This window comes from Phalacrocorax carbo, chromosome 1, assembly GCF_963921805.1.
Source record: "Phalacrocorax carbo chromosome 1, bPhaCar2.1, whole genome shotgun sequence".
NCBI lineage: Eukaryota > Metazoa > Chordata > Aves > Suliformes > Phalacrocoracidae > Phalacrocorax > Phalacrocorax carbo.
Genome location: NC_087513.1, coordinates 171,480,467 through 171,504,209, shown reverse-complemented (window position 1 = coordinate 171,504,209; position 23,743 = coordinate 171,480,467). Strand labels below are relative to the sequence as shown.

The window sequence follows — 23,743 nt, the reverse complement described above, 5'->3', positions numbered from 1 at the left end:
GAACTCAAAACAAAAGGAGACTGATGGATTTGAGAGAACATTGACTGGGAGGGAATATAGAGCTCCATATAGTTAAGATATCAAACATCTGGAAGATGAGTAAGACTAACAGCCGCAATACTATGGTCTGGAACTTCTTTCTACACACTCTGATCCAGCAGAAAAAGGCCATCTTACTACTTGCTTGTTCAAACTCTAATGGGCTACTGAGTTTGTGAGTAATTTTTAATCATTACTTCAGTTTTGTAACTCAGAACTATTTTTCAAGCCTATGATATCAGTCTGTATTATCTTTACTATCACACTAACTTTTTAAACAACTAGCTTTTTTTTAAAAAACCAAAATTTTGGAGGCTGCTGCAATTTCTTTGTATTCCAAATACAGCCTCTCCAATACAGACTGAAACATAAATACTCCAGGTTCTATAAATTAAATTAAAACCCAGCTACACAAGTAAAATGGATCTGATTTCATTTCCCTATGACAGAAGTGCAGAAGTACAGAACAGTATCTGGATACTTTTTGTAACTGAAAAGGCTTCTGAAACAGCATAAACCTGTCTCATAAACAAAGAGAACACACAAGAAAGCACCCCTACAAAGTGTTCTCTGCACAAACATAACAGTCTCTCAATATAACAACTGACAGTTGTACTTTCCTTTCTGTAATTATCTGATTTTTCTTTATTTGCCACAACATAATCTATGAAATTAGATCTGTAAGAACACATGCAAGGAAGATAATCTACCTCAAGTTTTTCAGTGTAGAGGAAAGCATTGCTATATCTCTTACTCTGAACACACATTTTTAGGACTCTATTTTTTTAAATAAAAAAAAGTCATTCAACCATAGCAAAACTGACAACATCCACACATTCCCTACCGGAATGCAACCACCAAAACTGAAGTGCATACAAAGCTGTCTTGCATAGAATCACACCAGCAGAATTTTAATTTAGGGAAGATGCACCATGAAGTTTAGGAAGAACTGCACTTCTTAAGGAAAAGCACATTACCAGTGGCTAATGACAGTATAATATCCCTAGAGTGATTGCTACTGCAAGTAAACCAAATAAATTCTACATTTTCTTCACTGAACAAACTGAAGTGAAGTGAAAACTCACCAGCTTATAAGCATCAATGGCCTATCCTGTATAACAGTACATTCTATAAATAAAATGGGATAGAGAATTGCTTGGTTTGAAGAGAAATGGAATAGAGACATGACTACCCTGAAAACATAGGAGTAATGAAGACGTATATATGTTAGAAAGAATAACGCATTGGCTAGTGGGGAAAGAAAGGAAAGGCAAAACCAGATAAGAGGTGAGTCATAAGTAGCAATACACATAACTCCCTGTGAAACAATCAAAGTAAGAGAGAGGAAGCTGAAATAATAAAAACAGGAGAATAAGGTATTTATTTAAGAACAAGCGCATCTCAACGTAATGTAAATGACTGGCTGCAGATCTGTATAAAGATAGTCCTTGGCTTAAAGGCTCAGCAATAAAAAAAATGAGTGATGTTATCAACTGCAACAAGAACACTGGAGAAGTAGAGTTCAGGGTTTGACCCTGTTAAGGTTAAAACTATTAGCTAGAGATTTTTCCAGGCTGACAGATATCATCATCAAAATAATCTAAATACTATGGCACTGCACCACAAGTTAGAGAAGGGGCTTCCAATTTTTCTCATTTACAAACTTACAAAATTTTTCAGTAGTGGTTTGGATCATTCTAATGACGTTAAACTACAAACAAGCTCATCTTACTTTCTTCTCTTTGTATTGGCTTTGGCTGGGATAGAGTTAATTTTCTTCAGAGTAGCTAGTATGGCGCTTGTATGTTCTGGATATGTGACAGAGTGTCGATAACACACCTATGGTTTAGCTGTTGCTGAGCAGTGCTTACACAGAGTGAAGGCCTTTTCTGCTTCTCACCCCACCCTGCCAGTGAGTAGGCTGGGAGTGCACAAGAAGCCAGATGGGACACAGCTGGGACAGCTGACCCAAACTGACCAAAGGGATATTCCACACCATATGACATCATGCTCAGCATATAAAACTGGGGGAAGAAGAAGGAAGGGGGGGCCACTGGAAGTTATGGGGCTTGTCTTCCCAAGTAACCATTATGCATGATGGAGCCCTACTTTCCTGGAGACAGCTAAACATTGGCTCACCAATGGGAAGTAGCGAAAGAATTCCTTGTTTTGCCTTGCTTGGGCACACAGCTTTTGCTTTACCTATTAAACTGTCTTTATCTCAGCCAACAAGTTTCACACTGTTATCCCTCTGTCTCCCCCATCGCACCATGGAGGGGAGCGAGCAAGCAAGCAGCTGTGTGGGGCTTAGCTGCCTCCTGGTGTTAAACCACAACACCCTTTCACAGAACCTATATAGTATTTTCACAAACCTCTGCTCAAAAATCATTACCTTAGAGAACTATGCCCGGCAATACAAGTCAAAGAAAGTTAAGGGAAGAAAACAAAAATAGGGAAAGGCACTAATCTAACCACAGGGCTCCAGTTTTATGGGGGGACAAAGAAGCTGAATTTTTGTTTATTTTCTAAGATGTACAACTGGTATAGATTTAGATTTATTAAATTAATAACAAAAGAAAAATCATCACAGTATTCTCAGGCCAAAGTAGTCATAGATATACTAGATGCAAAGAAAGAAGTACCATTTAGTTGTAACAATAAAAACTAAGTCCATCAACACATTCATCAGTCTGAAGAGAAGCAGTGAGCTATAACACACTATTTAAATACTTGCTACTAAGAAAAAAGCATATTAAGCATATTAATAGGCTTCATAACATATGAAACATTAAATCTAAATGTACAGAAACTTACAGTACAAGGAGCCCATTCTCCTGTGTCAATTTCTAGCATTCATCCTTTGGAGGGGCACAATGGTAGGAATTTGCTGTGAAAGACCCCTGGGAAAGACTAGCTGTGAAAGAATATATTTACAATATAAAACTTTAGTTAATTATAAGACTACTGTTCCAACCAGCACCTCAGTGTGAAGTAGTGTTTATAGCAAGCAATGTAAGAAAGACAAAAATGCAACCATAAACCATATATTTAAGAGATGCTGCAAGGGATCAAGTTTCCAAAGTAAACAAAGGATGTGGAAAGACAGTTTGCATGAAGTACTTCAGTACCAAAGACTATTACTGAGACATCATATGTACTTTCTATAAAGACATAAATAGTCCTTAAATTATGGGTTTGGTGAAACATACGTAGTCATATGCCAGGAGAAGAATTCACTAAAGAAATATCTTCACAGTATTCTGGCCAGGAGGAAGATCATAATATAGGAGGAAAACCAAAACCAAACCCCTACAATATAGCAGAAACACAACAGCAAGTTTTTAAGTAGGCAGGAAACACAGCTAGCAGTGAAGAATGGTAACTTCTTAAATTGCTCCAGCTCCAGCCTAACATTAACTTCTTGTATTTGCCACCTAACAGACCAACACCATGCCAAAGCAGATAGTGCAATTGAAACTGAAACCGTAACTGGCATTTCCTCTCAGTTTAAAAACAAAAAAAGAGCACCCCAAAAACCCACCACAAATCAACAACATAAAAGGAAAAAAAAATAGAACATACACACAGATGTTTTTTTCCAAATCCATAGGTGTAAGAATCCCAGGGATACACAGATTAGAAAGTCTGAAGATCACTGAGAACAGGAAATCAAATTTTATATGAAAAATTGCCAACAGAACATATACACCTTTAAAAAAAATGGAATGAATTCCAATTTCAGTTAAGCTGAAATAACTCTGATTACTCCTCAAATTGCCAGCTGTAGCCATTTTGAAATAAATTTGGGGGAAAAACACCCCAACATTAGTCACTGGTTATAATATTAAGCAAAATAAACAGCAATCATTGCAAATTTAATATGCTGATTCCTCTCCTGCCCCACTTTGGAGTTGTATTTACTTATGTTTGCATATTAAAATACCAAATTCTTTTGAACCTCAGCAGAATATTCAGATGTTTGCTGGTTTAAAGTGGAAGATACTTCATTATCCACAGGGGGAAAAAAACCCCACACAATTCATGCAAGGACTTCATATGGATTTATTTACTGAATGTATACCACTAATACTTGAGCCAGACGTGTTGCCACTGTTAGGAACTTTGCCACTGTATAGACGCCAACACCTACAATCATATTCTCACAAGCATTCTCATCAGTAATCCCCAAACTGACATACAGAAAGGATAAATTATTTTAGAAGTTTAAAACACATTACATATGGTATTTTGGAACACAGCTGAGCAGCCAAGATCCTCAAAGGTGGCAACAACATCAAGAGATCACCAAACGTCAACAATTCATCTAGCAACAAAGGAAAATTACTTACGGCCTTTCCTATGCTTGAAAAGCATCTACAAGAATGCCAGAACCCAAGAGCAGGCAATGGGAATTGAAAGAGGCAATAATCTGCTGCCACTATTATTTACCTTACTAAAAAGACACTTCCCAAGACAATTACCATATGAACACTAAAAAGGCTTAACCAGTAATGAACAAAATATTACAGCTAAATATTTAGATACCCCAATACAAATGATTCAGTAACAAATTGATTATGTGGAGAACATGTCAGTCTTCTCCAAAGGTGAACATTCAGAACATCACTATTTAACACCACAAACACTGTAGCTGCTGCTGCTTTACAAACTCTCACACAAGCACACTCCCGTAGCTTTGGGGAAAAAAAAAAGCTTACCAGTTTTTTCTAACTTCTGTTCAATTCCAGTTGGGCCTATAATTGAACTTTTAACTTAAGACCAAAAGGTTCCACACAGTATTATTTTGTAACCCAAAACAAACAACAGCAAAGAAAAAAAAAAAATCACACGATGTGATTCTATCACATGCACTAATTCCTTTCTAAACTACACTCATTCTAAATGAAGAAGGACCCATGACTACAAAAGACAAAGGTGTCTTTTAGCACTCCAACGTACTAAGACTCCTAGAGTCCTAAGGCTGCCTCAACCTGCATCTTTCTGAAAAGGAAATGCATTTCTATCAGCCCACAAAACCTGAAGATTCTCATGGAGTCCAGTTTCTTTAATTTTTACATCGTTTACATAAATTATGTTGTATTATTTACATATATACACAAAAGAAAACAAACATCTTAAGCCTCTCAACATATTTGCTTCCCTCCAGCTTCTATTATTATGTTTTCTAAGCTAACACTGCCCAAATACAAACCATGTTAGTCTAAGTGACTACTGCAGATTTTTAGAACTACTATGTAAAACTGTTTTCCTTATCAGAATATAAGGTGAAGAAGATAAATAAAAATACAGGTTTTTAGTTGTCAGTTAATCCCTATTAACCAGTAGCACAATATAGTATTAAAACATTAATATATTGCAGCTAAAAAGCCTACAGGACACAGCAACTTTTACCATCTTTTCTATTGCACAGGTTCGCTTAATAAAAGACTCAACAGCACATTGACTTTCTGAGAAGATAAAGTTTTAAATTTGCAAAAGGACTTAATTTTTTTTTTTTTTAGTAAAATGACATTTACAAAACACAAGAACTGAAAAAGAGGAGAACAGACTAGACTATTTCAGTTGGAAGGGACCTACAGTGCAAACCTTTTCACAGAAATTTACTAACCATGGTTTCTATAAATTCTTTAATAACTTGGCAGTGCAAAGGGTGAAGTGTTTCAGTAGCATTTCTCCAATAAATTTTGAAAAAAATATATGCTTAAAGCATCCCAGAGCCAAATGAACATTGCATTACTGAGCATAAGAAGGGGCATAAGGGAAGTCTTTGTGTCAACTTTGAAGAGCCTGAAGACTAACCTAATGATCAGTTTTTTCTCCAGAGGATATGTAATTTATAACTGTGAGTTTGGATGAGCTGGCCTACTTCCAAAAATTTCTTTTATCACCCAGTAGAAAAAAATCACTGTAAAATGAAAGAAAGTTGGCTGCCTCTTCTTCAGCCAAAATGACTGAAAAAACAGCCATCTGATTTCTGGTTAATAGCAGAAATCTTACATTCCAGTCATCACTGAAATCTTCCTTGATCTCAAGCAAGCCACTTCTCAACATTAGATTTGTTTGGGGGTTTTGTTCCCACAATGCAAACGGAAGTTTTTCTCCTCTGAAGTACCTAAGTTAAAAGAGGCAACTTCAGCGACAACGTAATGGACAAAAAAAAGCAACCCCCCCAAATCATTTGTATTTTCAAATATTTAATGTTTTAAAATTAATTGAAAGAAAGTTTCTACTGAATGTTATGCAGTGAACAAATTAAGCACCTGACAAGCTCAGTAGGATGTCTCCCTTTAGTAAGGGGCCTAAGAAATTTTCAATATTGAAATACTGCTGCATCTCTGATACCTAATGTTACCACAGAAATCCAGACACAGTCCTCACAAGTAACTTAAAGTGCGAATGGAACCAAAGAACAACCTATTCAGAAATGATTCTTGGATCTGCATGATGTTACTTCTACAGTTGTCTGTAGAACATCAAATGAACAACAACAACAAACAAAAAAAAGATAATGATCCTTTTGGTAAAGATCACTTGAAAAGCCGTGAAACAGATGAAAAACACTGACATGAGTATGCAATTACTGCCATTTTAGAGTATTATAATTTTAATATTAAAATTTCAAGTTAGTCAAAATTATACAGTGAACATTTTCATTACAAACCAGGCCACATTAAAGCCATTACAAATTTGTGTATCTACCCATATTTGACAAAAAGTCTCAAAAAACACACTGAGCCTAACAGATACTTCTGATAGTACATACACAGGTAAGGGACTGACAGTTCAGGGAAAACCCTGAGATGCCCAAGAGATAACAGCAGCAATTCAGCTGGATAGGGATGTTTGTTAGGAATAAGTTATACAGCAGAAAACCTGTATATTTGAAGACAGCAAAAATGTGAAAATCAGAAATATCTTACTTTGCAAAAACAAGGCTTCAGGGCTGAAAGCAGTTAATTCACATTGCTTCTGTAAAAGAGATCAGATTTCCAGTTTCATCCACTCAGAACCCAGTGTACGAGACAAGGCTCCAACAACAAAGTTTTTCCTTGCCCTCTAAAGCCCTCATGCTTCCTACTAGTGTTTTACAGACCTTCATGGCTATGCTAGGCATTTACTAGTCATTTTCATGTATTTCGGTAGCCACAAAGCAGAGACTACAAACTAGGCTCGCTCAGAGTAGATTTATCTTCTAACCCAATCTTGACAAGTGAATTGTTACAGTACTACTGTAACAGACTCTTTACATTGTTATCTGACCAGAAATGGTTGCATGTTACATTGTAGAATTAGATACTTTTTTTCTCTTTCCTTTCATAAAATTATTAGGCTGGCACTGGTGAGAAAAGCAGTTTCTCTGCTCCTGCCTCTCTGTACATAGAATTTTGTGCAACCCCTCCCCTCACACTGTCACAAGCACAATCACAAGGTGAGCCAGATCAGGGAATTAGTCTGGATTACAACAAACCATTTCTGCCAAGTTAATTTTAACCCAGAGCAAGTTTCTAATCTGTTACTGGAAGAGGCTACATAAATAATTATGTCAACGTGGCAGGGGAACAAGCACACCAACCAAACCATCTCTTTTGGAGACTGAAATGTTCACAACACCGCAGCCAGTATCACATGAGGAAATGCAAAACTCTGCTAGCTCTGTTTCAAAGACAATTACAGCATCCTACTCAGCACGTGATATCCATAACTTTCAGATGACAGCTAGCACAAACACCTAGCAAATGGGACATCAGTGTTACTTGTGACTTTCAGATACTCTCCACAATGTTTCACTTCCTTGCCTACACACAAGCATTTTCATACTGCTTTCTAGTTCTTCATAAACGTTGAAGTCAGGTTTGGAATAAAAGCACTCACTGAAGTAGGCTTTGGTCACACCACGTGAAGTGCAAAGTACAATTTTGCAGACAAAGCAAAAATTCTACGTCGACATACTGCAAGTAGGTTGCATGATCAATCTTCAGATTAGTCGTCCTGGAGCAAAGGAAGAATTTTATTAATTTTCATAAGCCAATTTGTTTTTTCAAGGTACTTGAAGATATTTTCCTAGTCACACACACTCTTATTGACAGATTAAGAGGCTTCAGATTTTCCACATAGATAAAAACCAAGTAAAGTCTCTTGTTATGAACTATCTTAACCTCCAATTAATTTATCTGGCACTGTTATCTACTGTAGTAACTAGATACAGTCTCAAATCACTTTGAAGCATTTCTTTAGAAAACTTTCGGGATTTTCACCATTTCTGTAAAAAAGCATTTTTGACCATTTCTAGTTAAGACTACCAGGCAGCTGAAGTTCTCAAAACCGAAACTGCAATATTCTGACAACATAAGGAGAAAGGGTGGAGATCATGAGTAGTACCTTGGCTACCATCAGTCTGATACATGATATGCTGGGGGCAAGTACCAAGAGATAATGGGCAACTAGCTGATTATTAAATATTCCTCCTCTCAAAAGTCCTACAATACACATTGGCTGTATTCACCAGTATCTACTAGCTGTCATTTATCTGCCAACAGCTTAATATAACCTGTTTCCTCTGTATGAGGAGTCTGACTTCGATTTGCTCTAAGATGACACAACAGAGCCAAGATATATGACTAAAACTAGCCTTCAAGAATAAAGACATACAGTAACTACAAATGTCACTGTCTCTTTTAATTAGCATTCTCATAATAATCTGCTAATAAGAAATAGAAAAAAAAAAAAAAAAAAGAAATGCAATCTATGGTATCCCGGAGTTAAAAGTAGCTATTTTGAGAACATCAGTTAAAAGAAACATTAACATTTACACCCACCCAAAGCTAGTATTTTCTACATTTGTAAATACAAGAGAGATTAGCTGAATTATCCTGAAACCAAAAAACATGGAGGGTACAATGAATTCAAAGCTTTAAAAAGTACAGACGTGTTAAGGCAACATTCAGACAAATATCTGAACACCATGGAGCAATCACATGGCTGATTTCCTTATATTTAGTAGTTCCCTTACACTTGACACTTGCAGTCCCAGGGTTAAATGATACAAAGATCAAAAGTAGGAAGGCATGAGCACTGAACTAAGGAATATGTGGGATAAGAAAACACAGATCAACATGGGGGAAAAAAGAAATATAGTTTCCCTGTCATATCCTCTGAAAAGAACTCAGGAATTACAAAGATGTAAAATGCCAGTGTTAACAGCATTTACCGTACGCAAACTGGGAAAGTTATGCTTCTTTTGTCATGTTATGATTCTGAAAGTTATGATTCTTTTAGTTTCTTGTGTTAATTGCACTCCAAGATTCAGCCCTTTTTCGGCGGGGGGGCGGGAAGGGGGATAAGCCCTGCTGTTCCAGTCAGACTGAGAAAAGCCACCCAAATCGAAGCAGCCAACCACCTCGTGCTTTACTCATTTACAAACTTAAAACAACGGTGACCCAAAGCTCTTCTTACGACCTGGCCGCCGGCATCACACAGCTTATGCCCACAGAACACAGGGAGGTGCCGGTTCCGTGTCACCCGCATCCTCAGCGACCTCCGTAGGGAGACAATGGGGAGCGCCCGGGAACCGCGAGAGGGGGGATCCCGCCCCTCGCTCCCCTCAGACGGAGCAGCCGCCAGGCCCGGGGCTCCGGCCGGGCACACCGCACCGCCTCCGCCGGCGGGAAGGGGCGGCCCGCCCCGGCCCGAGGGCTGCGGGGTAACAGCCGCCGCCCCGCATCGCCTCAGCCCACCGGCGCCCGCCACGCAGCCCGTGACCGCCCGGGTCAAGGGGAGGGCGGCGAGGCACCCCGGGCCAAAAGCGGCCAAAGCAACAGGCACCCTGCTGCGGCCCGGGGACGGAGCCCGGCGGGAAGGGAAGCCCCGAGGGGCACCATCCACTGGGGGTGGGGGGAAACACGGACACGGGGACACAAACACACTCGGGAAGGGGCGGGGGCGGCACACCCCTCCCCACCCCCGGCTCCCTCGAGATACCGAGGCCGCGTACGAGGCGGCAGAGATGACCGAAAGAGGAGGAAAACAAGGCTGGGCAGCTAAAGGCTGCTCTGACACAGGGCAAAGCACCGAGGTCCCTCGCTCGGGCGACGCCGCCGGCGGGACCCGCTCTCGGTGGAGACCACGGGCTTCAACGCGTTCCAGCGGCACGACAGGCCCCGGCCGGAGTGAGGTCTGCCCGAGGTCTCAATATGGACACCGTGAGGGAAGGCTCCGTCCCCGCGGGCGGCGGCGGAAGGAGGGGCGGCGGGGGGCTTCGCACCACCATAAGGGCGTGACGAGGCCCCCGGCCCCCGCGCTGGGGGAGGGGAGCGGGCACAGGTAACCCCCCCACCCTGGCCCCGGGCAGGAGAGGTGGCAGCGCCATCTGCACGGTAACGCCGGCCAAGCTAGCGGCAGGGCCCGGGTGGCACCTGGGCAGCCGCCGGGTTACATCACCGCCCCTTCCACCCCCGGGGGCTGCATGGCCGAGGGCAGCAGGGACAACCGCGCTGCCTGACCAGGGGGGCGAGAAAGGGGGATGAGGAGGGCGGCGGCCGGGGTAGGAGCGTGAGAGGCGTGTCACTGCCGAGAGGAAGGTGGGGTGTGGGCACGGTGCCGGTGGGAGCCGCCGGGGGGAAGGGCCGCTCCCCGCCGGCGGTGGGAGGGGTGGCGGTGGCCGCCCGCCTGGCCCAGGAGGGGAGCTCGGAGAGCCTTACCTGCCCGGGTGGCTCCCCAGCTCCCGGTCGCTCAGCGCCGCCGTGTAAATCTTCCGGTATCTATCGGCCAGGGCCTTCCCGGAGAGTAGCAGCTGGTAGCGGCTCCGGCAGCCCAACGACGGCGGCGCCAGGGCGCCGGGCAGAGCTCCCAGCCCGCCGGCTGAGCCCTCTTCGGGCCCCATGGGCCCTGCCGGAACGGAGCCGCTGGAAAAGAAGAAGAAGCCGCCCTCGGCCCCGGCGCAGGCAGCGGCAGCAGCTCCCGCAGAGGCGGCTGCAGCGCTCATCCCCCTCCCCGCCCGCCCCCTGGTGGCTGCGCTGCCTGCGCGGCGGACACAGGCGGCTCCCGCTGCCTTCACCGCCGGGGCCCAGCCATGGAGAGGCCGCAAAAGCCGCCGTCACCACCCGGGAGGCTGCTCATCCACCCAGGCCGGGGCCGGGGGTGCAGGAACACCCCCCTCCTCAGGCGGCGCCTCGGGGCCTCGGCTGCCCGCTCGCCCTCTGCCCCGGGCGCAGCGCCGGCCGCCGTTCCCTCCCACCGGCGGGCGCGCCGAGCTCTGGCCAGGACCGTGTGCCTCCGGGGCGGGGACGGGAGGCCTGGCTGCTCGCTTCCCCCCTTCCCGCTACAGGGGCGGAGGCTGGCGGGTGCAGCTTCCCCTCCGGAGTTTCTCCTCAGCAGCAGCGGCGGCGCCGCCGCCCTCCCTATCTCCCTCCCTCTCCCCTCACAGCCGCTCCGGCCCCACCTCCCTCCCTCCCGCCGCCAGCCCGGCCGGCGGGCGCATGCGCCGCCCTCTCCCGCCCCGCCCATCCCCGTCTGCGGCCCCCGGGAAATCCGGGGCCGAGCGGGCGCACGCACCTGCTGCGCGCGCGGCGGGGGGGCCGCCGAGGGGGATGGGGGCGGGGCCGGGAGGAGCGGGGAGGTGTCGGGCCTGGGTGGGGGAGGTGGGGGTGGGGTGAGGCTGTTGGGGCCCGCGGAGACCCCTGAAGACTCGCCCGTCTGGTCTCGGGCTTCGCGGGGCCCGTAGGTCCTCCCTACTAGCTTATCCTTCACCCTGGTGAGGGCGCCTGTCTGTCCGCCTGTCGTGTTTTAGTGAGGTGTCCGGCTGTGGTTGCGCAAGCAGCAGAAACGCCCGGTTGTAGCGGGGACAGCACTTGCAGCCTCGTGGTGTTGCCGTGAGGCCCTGTGCCAGAGCAGCAGCGCGCGCCTTCGGGTGCACGGAGTCTGGCACGGCCAACTGCGGCGGCTGAGCTGCGGCTTACCAGCGACCCGCGCCTGTTTCCGTGCTTTGTAACGCTAGGCAGGATCTTTTCAAGGAGCAATAAATACCCTCTCTTTCTTACTTAATGCGGAGTTCACTAAATCCAGCTGCTGCATTAGTCCAAGATTTCCTTAAGTCATCTTTGCTGGCTCCAGGATAGCTTACCTCCTTTTAGAGCCTAAGGGAGGCATGGCAGTAGGCAGTCTTACAGTGTACAGTATCATAGAATCATTAAGGTAAGATAAGACCCCTAAGATCAAGTCCAACTGTCAGCCCAACACCCCCAGGCCTCCTAAACCATGTCCTGAAGTGCCACATCTACACATTTTTTTAATACCTCCAGGGATGGTGACTCCACCACCTCTCTGGGCAGCCTGTTCCAATGCCTGACCACTCTTTCAGTATAGATTTTTTTCCTAATATCCAATCTAAACCTCCCCTGACACAACTTGAGGCCGTTTCCTCTCATTCTATCACTAGTAACGTAGGAGAAGAGACCAACACCCACCTCACTACAACCTCCTTTCAGGTAATTCTAGAGAGCAATAAAGTCTCCCCTCAGCCTCATCTTCTCCAGATGAAACAACCCCAGTTCCCTCAACGTCTCCTCATAAGACCTGCTCTCCAGACCCTTCACCAGCTTCATTGCCCTTCTCTGGACACGCTCCAGCAACAGTGTTCCTCTTGTACTGAGGGGCCCAAAACTGAACACAGTATTCGACATGTGGCCTCACCAGTGCCGAGTTGCAGGGGTACAGTCAGTGCCCTACTCCTGCTGCCACACTATTCCTGATACAATCTCCTTTCACCTGGATTACTTGCTCACATTATTACTTTTTATTTGTTGGAACTGAAGCCCTGCAGTTTTGCCACATCTTCTACTGCTTTACATAGCTGAAAACTTCAGGTGTGCAAACCAGATTACATGTTATTAAAAAAAGTCTGCGTGCCAAAAGTGGCTTGGATTGCAGTCAGCAGAAAACGGTCATCCAAAGAAGGTCCATGCTGTTATATTTTCTCCTTTTTTCTTCTCCCCTCCAAAAGAGGGCCTAAATAAAGCCTGGAACTCTGCTGATTCTGAATACAGATAAATATTTTTGCAAAAAATTTCTTTCTGCATAACAGCAAGTATAAAAGAACTATGCAACTGTCATCTTTCTTAAGCTCGTATATTGCCCGCCAATGCCTAAACATTCAACACAAATTTTAAGTACTTTTTTTTACAGAGAGCTGGGAACATCAAAACCAATAAAATCATATAGGTTTTCTCAAAAGGTAGCTGTCCACGTAGCAGAAAAACAGCCAGATTAGTGCCATCACTGAAGAAAAAGCTACTTTCTGAATGCAGTTAGAAGCACCAGAGACCATTCAAGTATTTAAAATGCTAACTACATAAAAAGCTTTCAGTTATAAACCTTTTAATTTAAAGGAGAAAGAAAAGAATAATCCAGCAGTGATAAAAGGAACCACAAGTAAACAAGTGCCATGTGTTATGATGCTAACCACCTCCAAATTGCATTCCCACTAAGAATCAGAGTAATAAGTCTTTCAAGCTCCTCTTTTAGGGATTACCTAAAACTATTCCTACAGGCAAGAATCAGAGGAAAAAAATAACAAAAAACGCCACCTTTTAGGTCATTTTTGTGTTTTGTTGTAAGCTGCTACTTTCTATCCAAATAGTAAATTTTCCTTCACCAAGCACACACTACCTGAGACATGGGCTATCTTCTGGAGTGACAGTGTCTGTCACATCTCAAAAGCATTCTTCTGCACTAATTCTGTTGGAGCCATCTTAATGCGCGTGCCATAAAAGCTGAGTGCTGGCAAACTTTTATGAAAGTGATGCAATTTATTCCAATTCTTGCATATTGCTTCAAACTCTAGAATTTGTCTGGGCTTGCAGTGTACAGTCACACACAGTGTGGTGAGCATTTTTCTTTGCAAGCTGCAACTGTTAACTCCACATCCCTTTTATCTCAAGTCTTTCTGCTTTTTCAGGGAATCTTGCTAAGTGTCCACGGGGCAGAGCCCACCTTCCGTAAGCTTCAGACTGTGATGAACAATAGTGTTTGACAGCATAATTAGGAGTTGCCAAGCAAGAATAACTCTGGACCTTCTTATAGTCCATCTCCAAGCTCTCCTTCTTTTCACTCAGAATACAAAGTAGTCTCCAACTTGTGAGGCTGATAACGGCACCAACTGGGAGCTGGATGTTCAGTTCTCATTCACAGCTATATTTTCATTTCTTGTTTGGTCCTCAGACGAAGCCACCTTTTCCCTTTTACTTTTTTTAAATGTGGCTGTGGTACTCATATTTCATATTCTTTCTTTGAGACTGATTCTGAGCATACCACCAGTACTGCACCACATAAGAACATTCAGGAGTACACATTTCATCCAGACCAGCCTTATGCTAGGTCCGATATTGACTATACTCCTGTAGTTAGCATAACATTATTATAGGTTCAAATTTGGTTTTTTGTTTTGGTTTTTTGTTGGTGTTTTAGGGTGGGTTGGTTTGGGGGTTTTTCTTTGGGGTGGGTGTCAGGTTTTTTTGGGTTTTTTTTTGTTTTGTTTTTTTTAAGAAAATAAGTGGTAGTATAGTTTTAGAGACTCCGTTTGCACTGGATTAGCCCTTTGCTTTATGTAGCTGCAGAGTTTTTGATCTAGCAGGGCATATTTGAAAGATGGATTTATTATACCATCAAAACAAACTCAGTCAACTGAAAGCTACTAATAAGTGCTTTGCAACCAGAACATGTCTGTCTTCTGACAATACTGAATTCTTTTCCTGTTTGCTAACATCTGTTTGCCCAGAGAGGTGGTGGAGTCACCATCCCTGGAGGTGTTCAAAAAACATGTAGACTTGGCACTTTGGGGTGGGGTTTAGGAGACATGGTGGTGTTGGGTTGGCAGTTGGACTTGATGATCCTAGAGGTCTTTTCCAACCATAATGATTCTATGATCTACTTGCTGTTACAGAACAAAGCACTTTGCCAGTTAGCCTCTCCCTTTTACTTTAGGGTGGGGTTTTCAGCAGTTCTGTTCATTCACTTAGAACCTTTATAAGTAAGTTTTAGCAGAGCAAATTGTTCAGAAGTCATCCAGAATCAGAGTCTGGAAGTCTGTCTTGTTCACTGTTACTGCTCGCACAGATCAACATTGTACAAATGTGAGTTTCAACACAGCAGAGCAAGAATTTCCACCTGGTAATTCAACAGCTCCAGTATCCTGCATGACTGGACATAAAGGGGCAAGTTCCATGATTTCATAAACTAACCCTTATACAGTTGAATTATATTTCTTGGCCTTTTATTTTAAGCTTTCAAAATATGATACAAACCAATATAGTAATTTCTTCACAAGCAAGCAGGGAGTCTGGAATAAGATAACTTCAAAATATGTAAACTAGACAGTTTATGTATCAAATTGCAGCCAGGGAGTTGTGAACTACAGAATTCACCACTTCTGTGGTAAAACCTGCAATTTACTATAATCAGGTGATGCTAGAGTTCTTTGTTCACCTAAAGCAAGTAGCTCTTACCGTCACACTTTCTCCACAAATAGGACTTAAACTAGTAATAACGGGGGAAAGGAAAAAGAAGGACCCTCTTGGTCACTAAGCTTCTGTCACTGTCAAGATGTGTTGTAAAGCTGTTAATGTGATTAAATAAAGAGACCATTCTTCATCACATAGTTCCAACAAAGCTAAAGTCTATTTTGTCATTTTTACTCCATAATGTACATCTATCTATATTTTAAGTTGTTGGTATTTATTTTGAGACTTCATTATTATTGGGAGGGTGAAAAAACCAACCTCCAAAAAGCAACCACAACCCACAAAACTTTACAACGTAATTCTTTTCCTGTGCTTTTCAATTATGAAGAGTTCTTTAATGATAAAAAGCAAAAGACAGGTACGATATTGCCTCCATATTAGAGACAACACCACCTTCTCCATTCCTACAACGGAAATGCTTGTTCCTCTCCATCCAATTATTTTCCAGGTCACATAAGGACACCACCTTATGCTTACTTATATTTAGTTTCTATATACAGCACAAAGGAAGGAAAACAAACCTCACATACTCAAAAAATAAGATTTTTTTTTTTTTAATTAACAAATTCAACTCTCCAAATTTACTTGCTTGGTCACGTTTTTTGCAAGTTTTCCTGATCTCAATGGTACAAGACATGCTAAAGGAAAGCAAACAACCCCCACACGCTATTTTTTCTGCCAGCTGTCACAAATCCCAAAGAGCTTGCTAACCAGGAAGTCCCTCTGTGCACCCCTTCACCCACTTTTGCCTTTATTCTTTCTACTGCACTAATATTTAGACTTTAATTCTACCTTAGCCAGACTGTTGTCATCTTCTTTAAATTCTTTCTTTAAAACTCACATAGTACACATGCACACAAAAAAATTGTGCAAAATAAAAGCTTACGGCTCTGGCATTTTGTAATGCTGAACCATATATTTCAGCTCTCAAATTTAAGATAATGGCTTCTTTCAGGTATAGTAGGAAGATCAACATAAAAAACCCCAACATCTTAATTCTGCCGTGGTGATGTGACTGGCATTAGAATAAATAAGAATAGGAACACATTCAAGTAAATGTGGTATTCGTGAGTAACTTTTTCCTTCCAAGGTTGTAGCAATTAATGATGTAACAGTATTCCAACAGATTTCCCTTTATACAGAAATTCAGACTTTTCCTACACGAATTTGTCCAAACCTGTTATGCATTACACGAAGACAAACAGTTGAAGAAATATTACCAGGACATAATTTGCTATCACCCTGAAGAGCAAGCAGAGTTACCCAGAACATTTTAACGAACAGCACTGTAGTGTGTGAATGAAGCGGAAAAAATTCAAAGAACAACAACAAAAAAGTATTCTAAAACATTGCTAATATGTCATCTTTGAGGGTTTCTAAGATATTGCTTTGAAAATACTATCTAGGTTAAAAGGAAGATATAGTGTGGTTTGACATTCAAATCTACATATGCCAGTAAGCTTTGAAACCAGTCCTTGGACTGGAACGGGACTGAGACTTGGAAAGCTTGAGTCCTCTCCATCTGGAGACATATTCCATACGGAATGTTTCTTGGATTGTAGCGTAGGATGAAGAAATAAAATACAGACTAGGATGCAATCCCATTGAAAAGTCCTACCATAGAAACACAGGACTGGAAACATCCACCATCCACTTGGGTCACCAGGACCAGTCTTCTGCCAGAAATGATGCAATGTACATGAGAACTATAAACCATACATCTTTTACAAGACATGGAAGTCCTGAACTCTATTGGAAATTAAATTGTCTTGGCAGGAAAAAAAAAAAACAAAAACAATAAACCAAAAAACCTCCAAACCCTAGCAGTTCAAACATGCTAATCTGCAAGCAATAATCTTGTGTATCCCAAAAAGAAACAATGGGATGAGATTATATTTCCATTTCTACTGTGTTTTCACAGAAGACTGAAATCACATTATTGAGACATCTCAAAAGGATAGAACACGGCAATTTTAAATTCAAATTCCAGACTCGGAGCAGCATGCCAGGGATATATTTAGGACAATTGTGTTGTCAGTGAAACCTTTGGAAGTCTTGCTAGGAAACTGAAGGGATGATGCTGTGATCACAGGAAAGAAAAGTAGTCTAGGGTACAGCTGCTTAAAAACCACAGTTACCATGGACATATTTTTAGTAACTAAGTTACTTTAAAACAACTGTAAATGAAATTAAGCCCTTTCAGGCTTTACGTTGTTTTTAAAATGCAGAGTCTCAGAATCCAGTTAAATTAATAGCTTAGAGAACTTTCTCAGATGGAAGTTCAAACACACAGAGACTTTCAACATGTGAATCATCACATTGCATTTACTGAACTCCAAGGTCTATGCACATACCTGATGCTGCCTTAGCCACATTATTCCCTGTGGGGTTTGGGGTTTTGTTTTTTTTTTTTTGTGGTGTCCCCCTGCCCCCCGTAGACTTCCAGTTACTAAGGAGTACCCCATTACTCACCTGACAGGTAATTTTCTTACTAATATGTATCACTAGGGCAGCCAAAAAGAACATTTCAACTGCTCCCAAGAGGAAGCACTGTTCTGATATTTCTAGGAGCGTATAATAGACAGTTAAACCAAAAGGTAAGCATGCAACCCACAATTTATTATTCTGCTTAGATTTTAACATCTTTCAAAGCATTTGGAGAAAGCCTACTTGGCCATTATTTGTGGGACATTCTCCATCTCTACTGCTTCCCATGCTGGACTCTGCACTTGAAGGTATGGATTTTGCCAGTTCTGTTATGAGGTGCTGCGGTTTCTCATGCAGTTTAGTAACATGCTTATAGTACACTGCAAATTGGGTCTTTGTTCTGGAGGCTTGTGACTGACCTGATAAGACAGGGAATGGATCTTACCCAACTGGCTTCCTTAATCCTTGCTTTCCCTTCCACTCCCATTCTTCTAACTCAGAATTAGGAGTCCATTTAATTCTTGTGTTTTCTCCCCAGAGTTTTTATGCTACAAATGGCTTTGCTTACCTGTATGTAGAAGCATCAGGTGCTGTGCCTACAACAGTTTTGAAGGCTTTGTTTTGAAGCCTTTCCCTCAGGGCACCATCTGCTGTAGATTAATCCAAGTCCTATTGCCTTCTTTCCTTTTACTTGTTTTTTTCTTAAAGCTTTAGCATGATTTGCATAGAGGCATTGCTTCTAGATACTCTGAAATCTCAGATCTTAAGGTTTAGCGTGATTTGACAGCTACAGGTCCATGAACTGTTTATAACATGTAGCATCAGTTGTAGCCAGATTATCAGGATATCTTCCTTTAGTTGGAAAAATGGCGGGAAAAACCCGTGGGTATTCTCATAGGCAGTGTGGTACATAATCTCTCAAAGGATATCAGGAAAGCCTCTGCAAAGTCACCATCCCTCTCCTCTGTAAGAGGTGTATTTCAAAGCTAATAGTCTGAGCGCACGGCAAAAATACAGCTACTTTCTTGCATGCTTTCCTGAGTCAGAGTTTTTTTCTATTTGTCTCTAGCATGGAGCACAACTCCACCATTCCTTATTCAGCTTCTTTGCTAGCCTTTTTACAAAGCAAACAGGGCACAGATCCTCACTGATAAAACTGCTGTCACATTTAATAACACATTAACTTCTCAGCCCACACTGGGAAAGTGTCTCCTCTCTTTACTACCACCTTAGGCGCACTGAAGAAAAACTCTTCTCCATTGGGATGTAAGACCTAGGCAATACAACTCAGTTGACCTGTGTGACTTATTAGACCCAATCAGAAACCAAAGTAGTGATTGAAATAGGATCTTTTTCTCACCTCTGTCCCTCAGGTGTACATGCGCACACAAGTCAAAGCAGAGCTGTATGGTTCTGTAGTTCAGAATCTGTGCAAGGGTGAAGTCTACTCAAATTAGGTGGGGATGATTTTTAAAATTTCTCTCAGCTCTGTAGGAAAAACACACCCAACACCAAAGTAAAACATGTTCTCAACTTAAAAATAATGTTTTGTTTTCTAGCCATTTGTAGCAATATACAAAGAAACCAGTCCAGCTTCTCAAGATTAGTTCAATGCTCATGCTCCCTGTAGATGAACTTGAGAACAGATAATCTGCATCTTATGCCACATCTTGCACTTCCAAGGAAAAAAAAAAGAAAAAAAAAAAGAAAAAAGTCATTAACACCACCACCATCTCCTCCCAGCCTTTTTATTCACCTCTTTCAAGAAATACAAGAAATATAGGCTCCTGGTTAAACTTGAGGAAGTTCAACCAACTTCTCAGTGTTCTTCAGTATTTAATATATGAGAGGAAAATTTTTCACAGTGAGGACAGTCAACCATTGGAAAAATCTCCCCAGGGAAGTGGTTGACTTGGCCACATTGGACACCCTCAAGAGTCATCTGGACAGGGTGCTGGGCCACCCTGTCTAGACTGTGCTCTTCCTAGAAATGTTGGACTAGATGATCCCTGAGGTCCCTTCCAGCCTGTGATATTTGTAAGAATGCCACAATCACTAGGCCAGCAGGGCACTAATGCAGGAACATCTACACTGAGGTAATTCTAGGCACACTGCATTTCAGCATGTTGTAGTGTGACCAGTGAAGTTAGTTGCAGAGGTAGAGTTAACAGATCAAGATGTGTTTCTCTCCCTCTTATTCCATGGGGGTCTATTTTTTATGTTTAGAACTACAGATGAGCAAAGAAACCACCTGCTGCTGCCCACCCTCAATAACCTGCACATGTATCTCAGTAGTTCCAACCAAAAAATTTCATTATGATATTACAAGAAAAGGAAGAAACACAAGGACATGAAGGATGTGTACTGTAACATGGGAGAAAGACAACTGAAACTGGGGGAGGGATGAGAGGGCAGTAGTTCAGGATTCCAGTCTAAATAGAATTCTGCTAGAGGTTATTACAACAGGAGAGATTCAAACAGAAATCTATTTCCATTCACCTTCAGAAAGGTACCTCACTAATCAAACAACAGCAAAAACACTAAAAACACCCAGCCTCCCCCCCCCCCCAAAAAAAAACCCAACCCCAAAACAAAAACCTCAAGGATCAAAAGGGTAGTTGGATTTTTTTGTTGGTTTTGATGTAAAATGGAATGATCTGAGGCATTCAACTTTAATTGCTCATGGGGAAGAAGAGCGTAATCTATTTGAAGAGCATCATGTTTTAAGGCAAGATGCTTTTGAAAATTACTAAATTCATATGAGAAATCCAAGGAGAATTTTTTTGAAGGACTTAAGGAAAGAATGGACTTCTGTTATCCAAGCACATCTGCATCGAACTTTGCAAGCCCTGACAAGAAAATGAAATTATATCACAGCGGACTGAGCTAACAAAGATACATGCAGGGATTATGTGAAACACATACACTAAGACTGAAAAAATACAAACGGAAACACCTCTGCAAGAGGTAGAGTATATAGTATGAGAAGAAGCAGACCTAAGCACCATTTTGCATTTGAACAGAGCTGCTATATTTGGGAGAACCAAAACCACACTGAAGAAATTCAAGCAATGCTCAAAACCAAAACATGCATCTTCTTAGAACATACTAAAATTCTCATAGGACCAGAGTTGCAGCTATAGCAAAAGTTAAGTGGCTTGTTCAAGGAATAGTTATAGCCAGGAAATGTTACTCTGAATATGAATGTAACACATGTTTAATTCTAGTAGACATTTTAATGTGGTATTTCAAATGTCATTAAGAGTCAAGATAGAAATCAATTAGAAAGGCAGAGAGGTAACATGATCAGTCCTTGGAAAGATTCATGCTAACTTGGACATCTGAGAACTAAATACAGCTTCTTGAGAAAACACCTTAACCCCAGGTACAAACTACTAAATAGTCCTAATTTTGCTATCCCTTTTAAAATAGTTTCTGTTTTAGAAGGAGGACCATCTGGATGTAGAAAAATTAAATAACCTACCAAGACAGGTATGACACAGGAAAGGAAAAACTAGAATTCCTGCAAGTGGATAAAAATCACAAGGAATAAATGATAGTACAGTAAACAGAGCTATGACAGAGAAAAAAAAGTAAGGTCACACCAGAGCATGATGTGTGTACATACACATACGCTCAAAAAGTTTTGCATCCATCAACATTTTATACTTATGACTCAAGTGTCACTGACTCACATATGTAAAGTTATTTTCTTGAAGTGCTTGCCTTACCTTGAAGCAGCCAGGCACTCTTCATTCCATTAGCACTTAAGACAGATGTTAGTTTCAAAAAGCTTAGTCCTGTAGGTCTTCCTAACTAATCATAGAGACGAGTCACAAGAACTCTAAAAAGCCCTAGCTCACGATTCAAAGATTATGTCCCCTTTCCATGCCCCCAGACTTCCTTAGTACTCAAGGATCTTTTAAAAGAAGAGAACTAGAACACTGAATTTGTGCTAGCATCAGAAGTACAAACAGAATGACAACAATAATTACCCTGTAATTATTTTTAGTGTCACTCTTTACTCAGGTAACAGAAAGGACTGCAGTGCTAGACAACCAAAGATGAAATAGCATTAGTTATGTCCTTACATAAAACTAGATCTCATTAAAAAAGCCTTCTTTCTACAGGTATTGGCTGCCAAATTAGTACTGCACAATATTCCAACTCAGACATCAACACCATAGAAAGCAACAGACCACAAAAATCATAAACTAGCTGATTAACAAGTACTTCTTAAAATGTATCAGTGTATGTGATTTATCCTGTAACAGAATTTAATTCTACCACAAGGAACGCTTCTAGCATTGACCAGAATCCAACTCCACTCTTATATTAGCCAGTAACTCAAAAATTAGTGCTGTGCAAAAAAAAAAAAAAAAAAAAAAGCTACAAAGCTACATAATGTTTTCATTTTTACAATCAAGTAACTTAGGGAAAAAAAAAACCCTACTGAAAAGAATATGCTTTTTAATACCAATATAAAAAAGATTTTATCTCTAGTACACTTCTTTTGAAATAGGAAGAGAAACAAGACCACAGAAGTAGCATAATTACAATTGCTTCCAGCTTGTACAACCACTGCAATTAAACAAACAGGCTTTATTTCACAAACTAAATAAAAAAGAAAGCATTATTCAGTCCAACAAGCAGATAAAAGCCCACTACTATCCTTCAGTTCCTACACCAGCTCTCACCTTCCTTTCTTTCCTCTTCTCACTCCTGATAATGTAATTCTCCCTGAGCTCAGACTGCCTGTCGGGTCATCAGCTGGGAATCATATAGCTTAGCTGATTCACAGCTGAGCACTATTTTTTCACAAAGTGAGGCAGACTGTTTTCCTAAGTCATTAAAGATGCCATACTCTATTACCATAACATCTAATCACAGTATTGCATCAGAAAGGATTTAATGTAATCCTAGATTAGAGAATGGAGAAGTGAGGAGGAGAAGACAAGTGATTCTACCTTTATACACCATATTGTTGAGGTCAGTTAAGAACAGTATATCCAGGTCTGTAACTGCCAATGAAAAGGTGAGCTCGAGAAATTCTTGAAGAGGGTATTAGAGACAGTTATACCTGTTTCTCCTGCCATTACACTTAGTAGAAGGACTCCTTACTGAGTTTAGATTGCCAGAAAAAACTTGAATACCTGCTAGCAAGCTAGAAACATCCTTCAGGTTGCAGTGCAAAAGTACATTGCTGAAACAAGGAATACATCTGACCCCATCCTTTGTCAGTGCCCCAAATATCAGTGAAGACATGCAGGATCTTATAGTATTAAATATTTGTCAGTATATCAAAACCACTATTCCTGTGTATATTTTATATGTTTCTATGAAGACATTGAAGTATTTAGGAACAAATGATTCATCAGCAAGCATCAATAAGAGCAACTATAAGCTCTGGTCACAAAATTTAAGGTTTTAAAAATAACTTTTAAAATAACAACTATGTGAGCTACATTATAATGTTTGTTGCATTAATGACTAGGAACCAAAGATGATGACTTCTCAAATATTCTGTGGAAAAGAGGGTTTACTAAATCATGTTCTTGTTATATAAATTTAATGCCAGGCTAATGTTTTGTGTTGTAGAAATGATTAGACATCAGGTGAAGGATCAGCCGTGTTTTTTAAGTGGAAACCTATTACCTATTTGGGTTACATCTGAATCTGTTTACACACCCATTATTTTTATAGCTTACAGATCAAAAAGGAGAATGAATTTATATGTGAAAATA

The 23,743-nt window shown here is 41.5% G+C and overlaps 1 protein-coding gene across 1 annotated transcript in view; it reads right to left on the bottom strand.

Moving 5' to 3' along the window:
• MYCBP2 (MYC binding protein 2) overlaps positions 1 to 11,478 on the bottom strand; it is a 209,398-nt gene extending 197,920 nt beyond the window's left edge. Inside the window, exon 1 of the mRNA XM_064447372.1 lies at positions 10,758 to 11,478. Coding sequence (XP_064303442.1) covers positions 10,758 to 11,041 — 284 coding nt within the window. The 5' untranslated portion in view covers positions 11,042 to 11,478. The remainder of the gene's footprint in view (positions 1 to 10,757) is intronic.
• Positions 11,479 to 23,743: the final 12,265 nt, after the last annotated feature.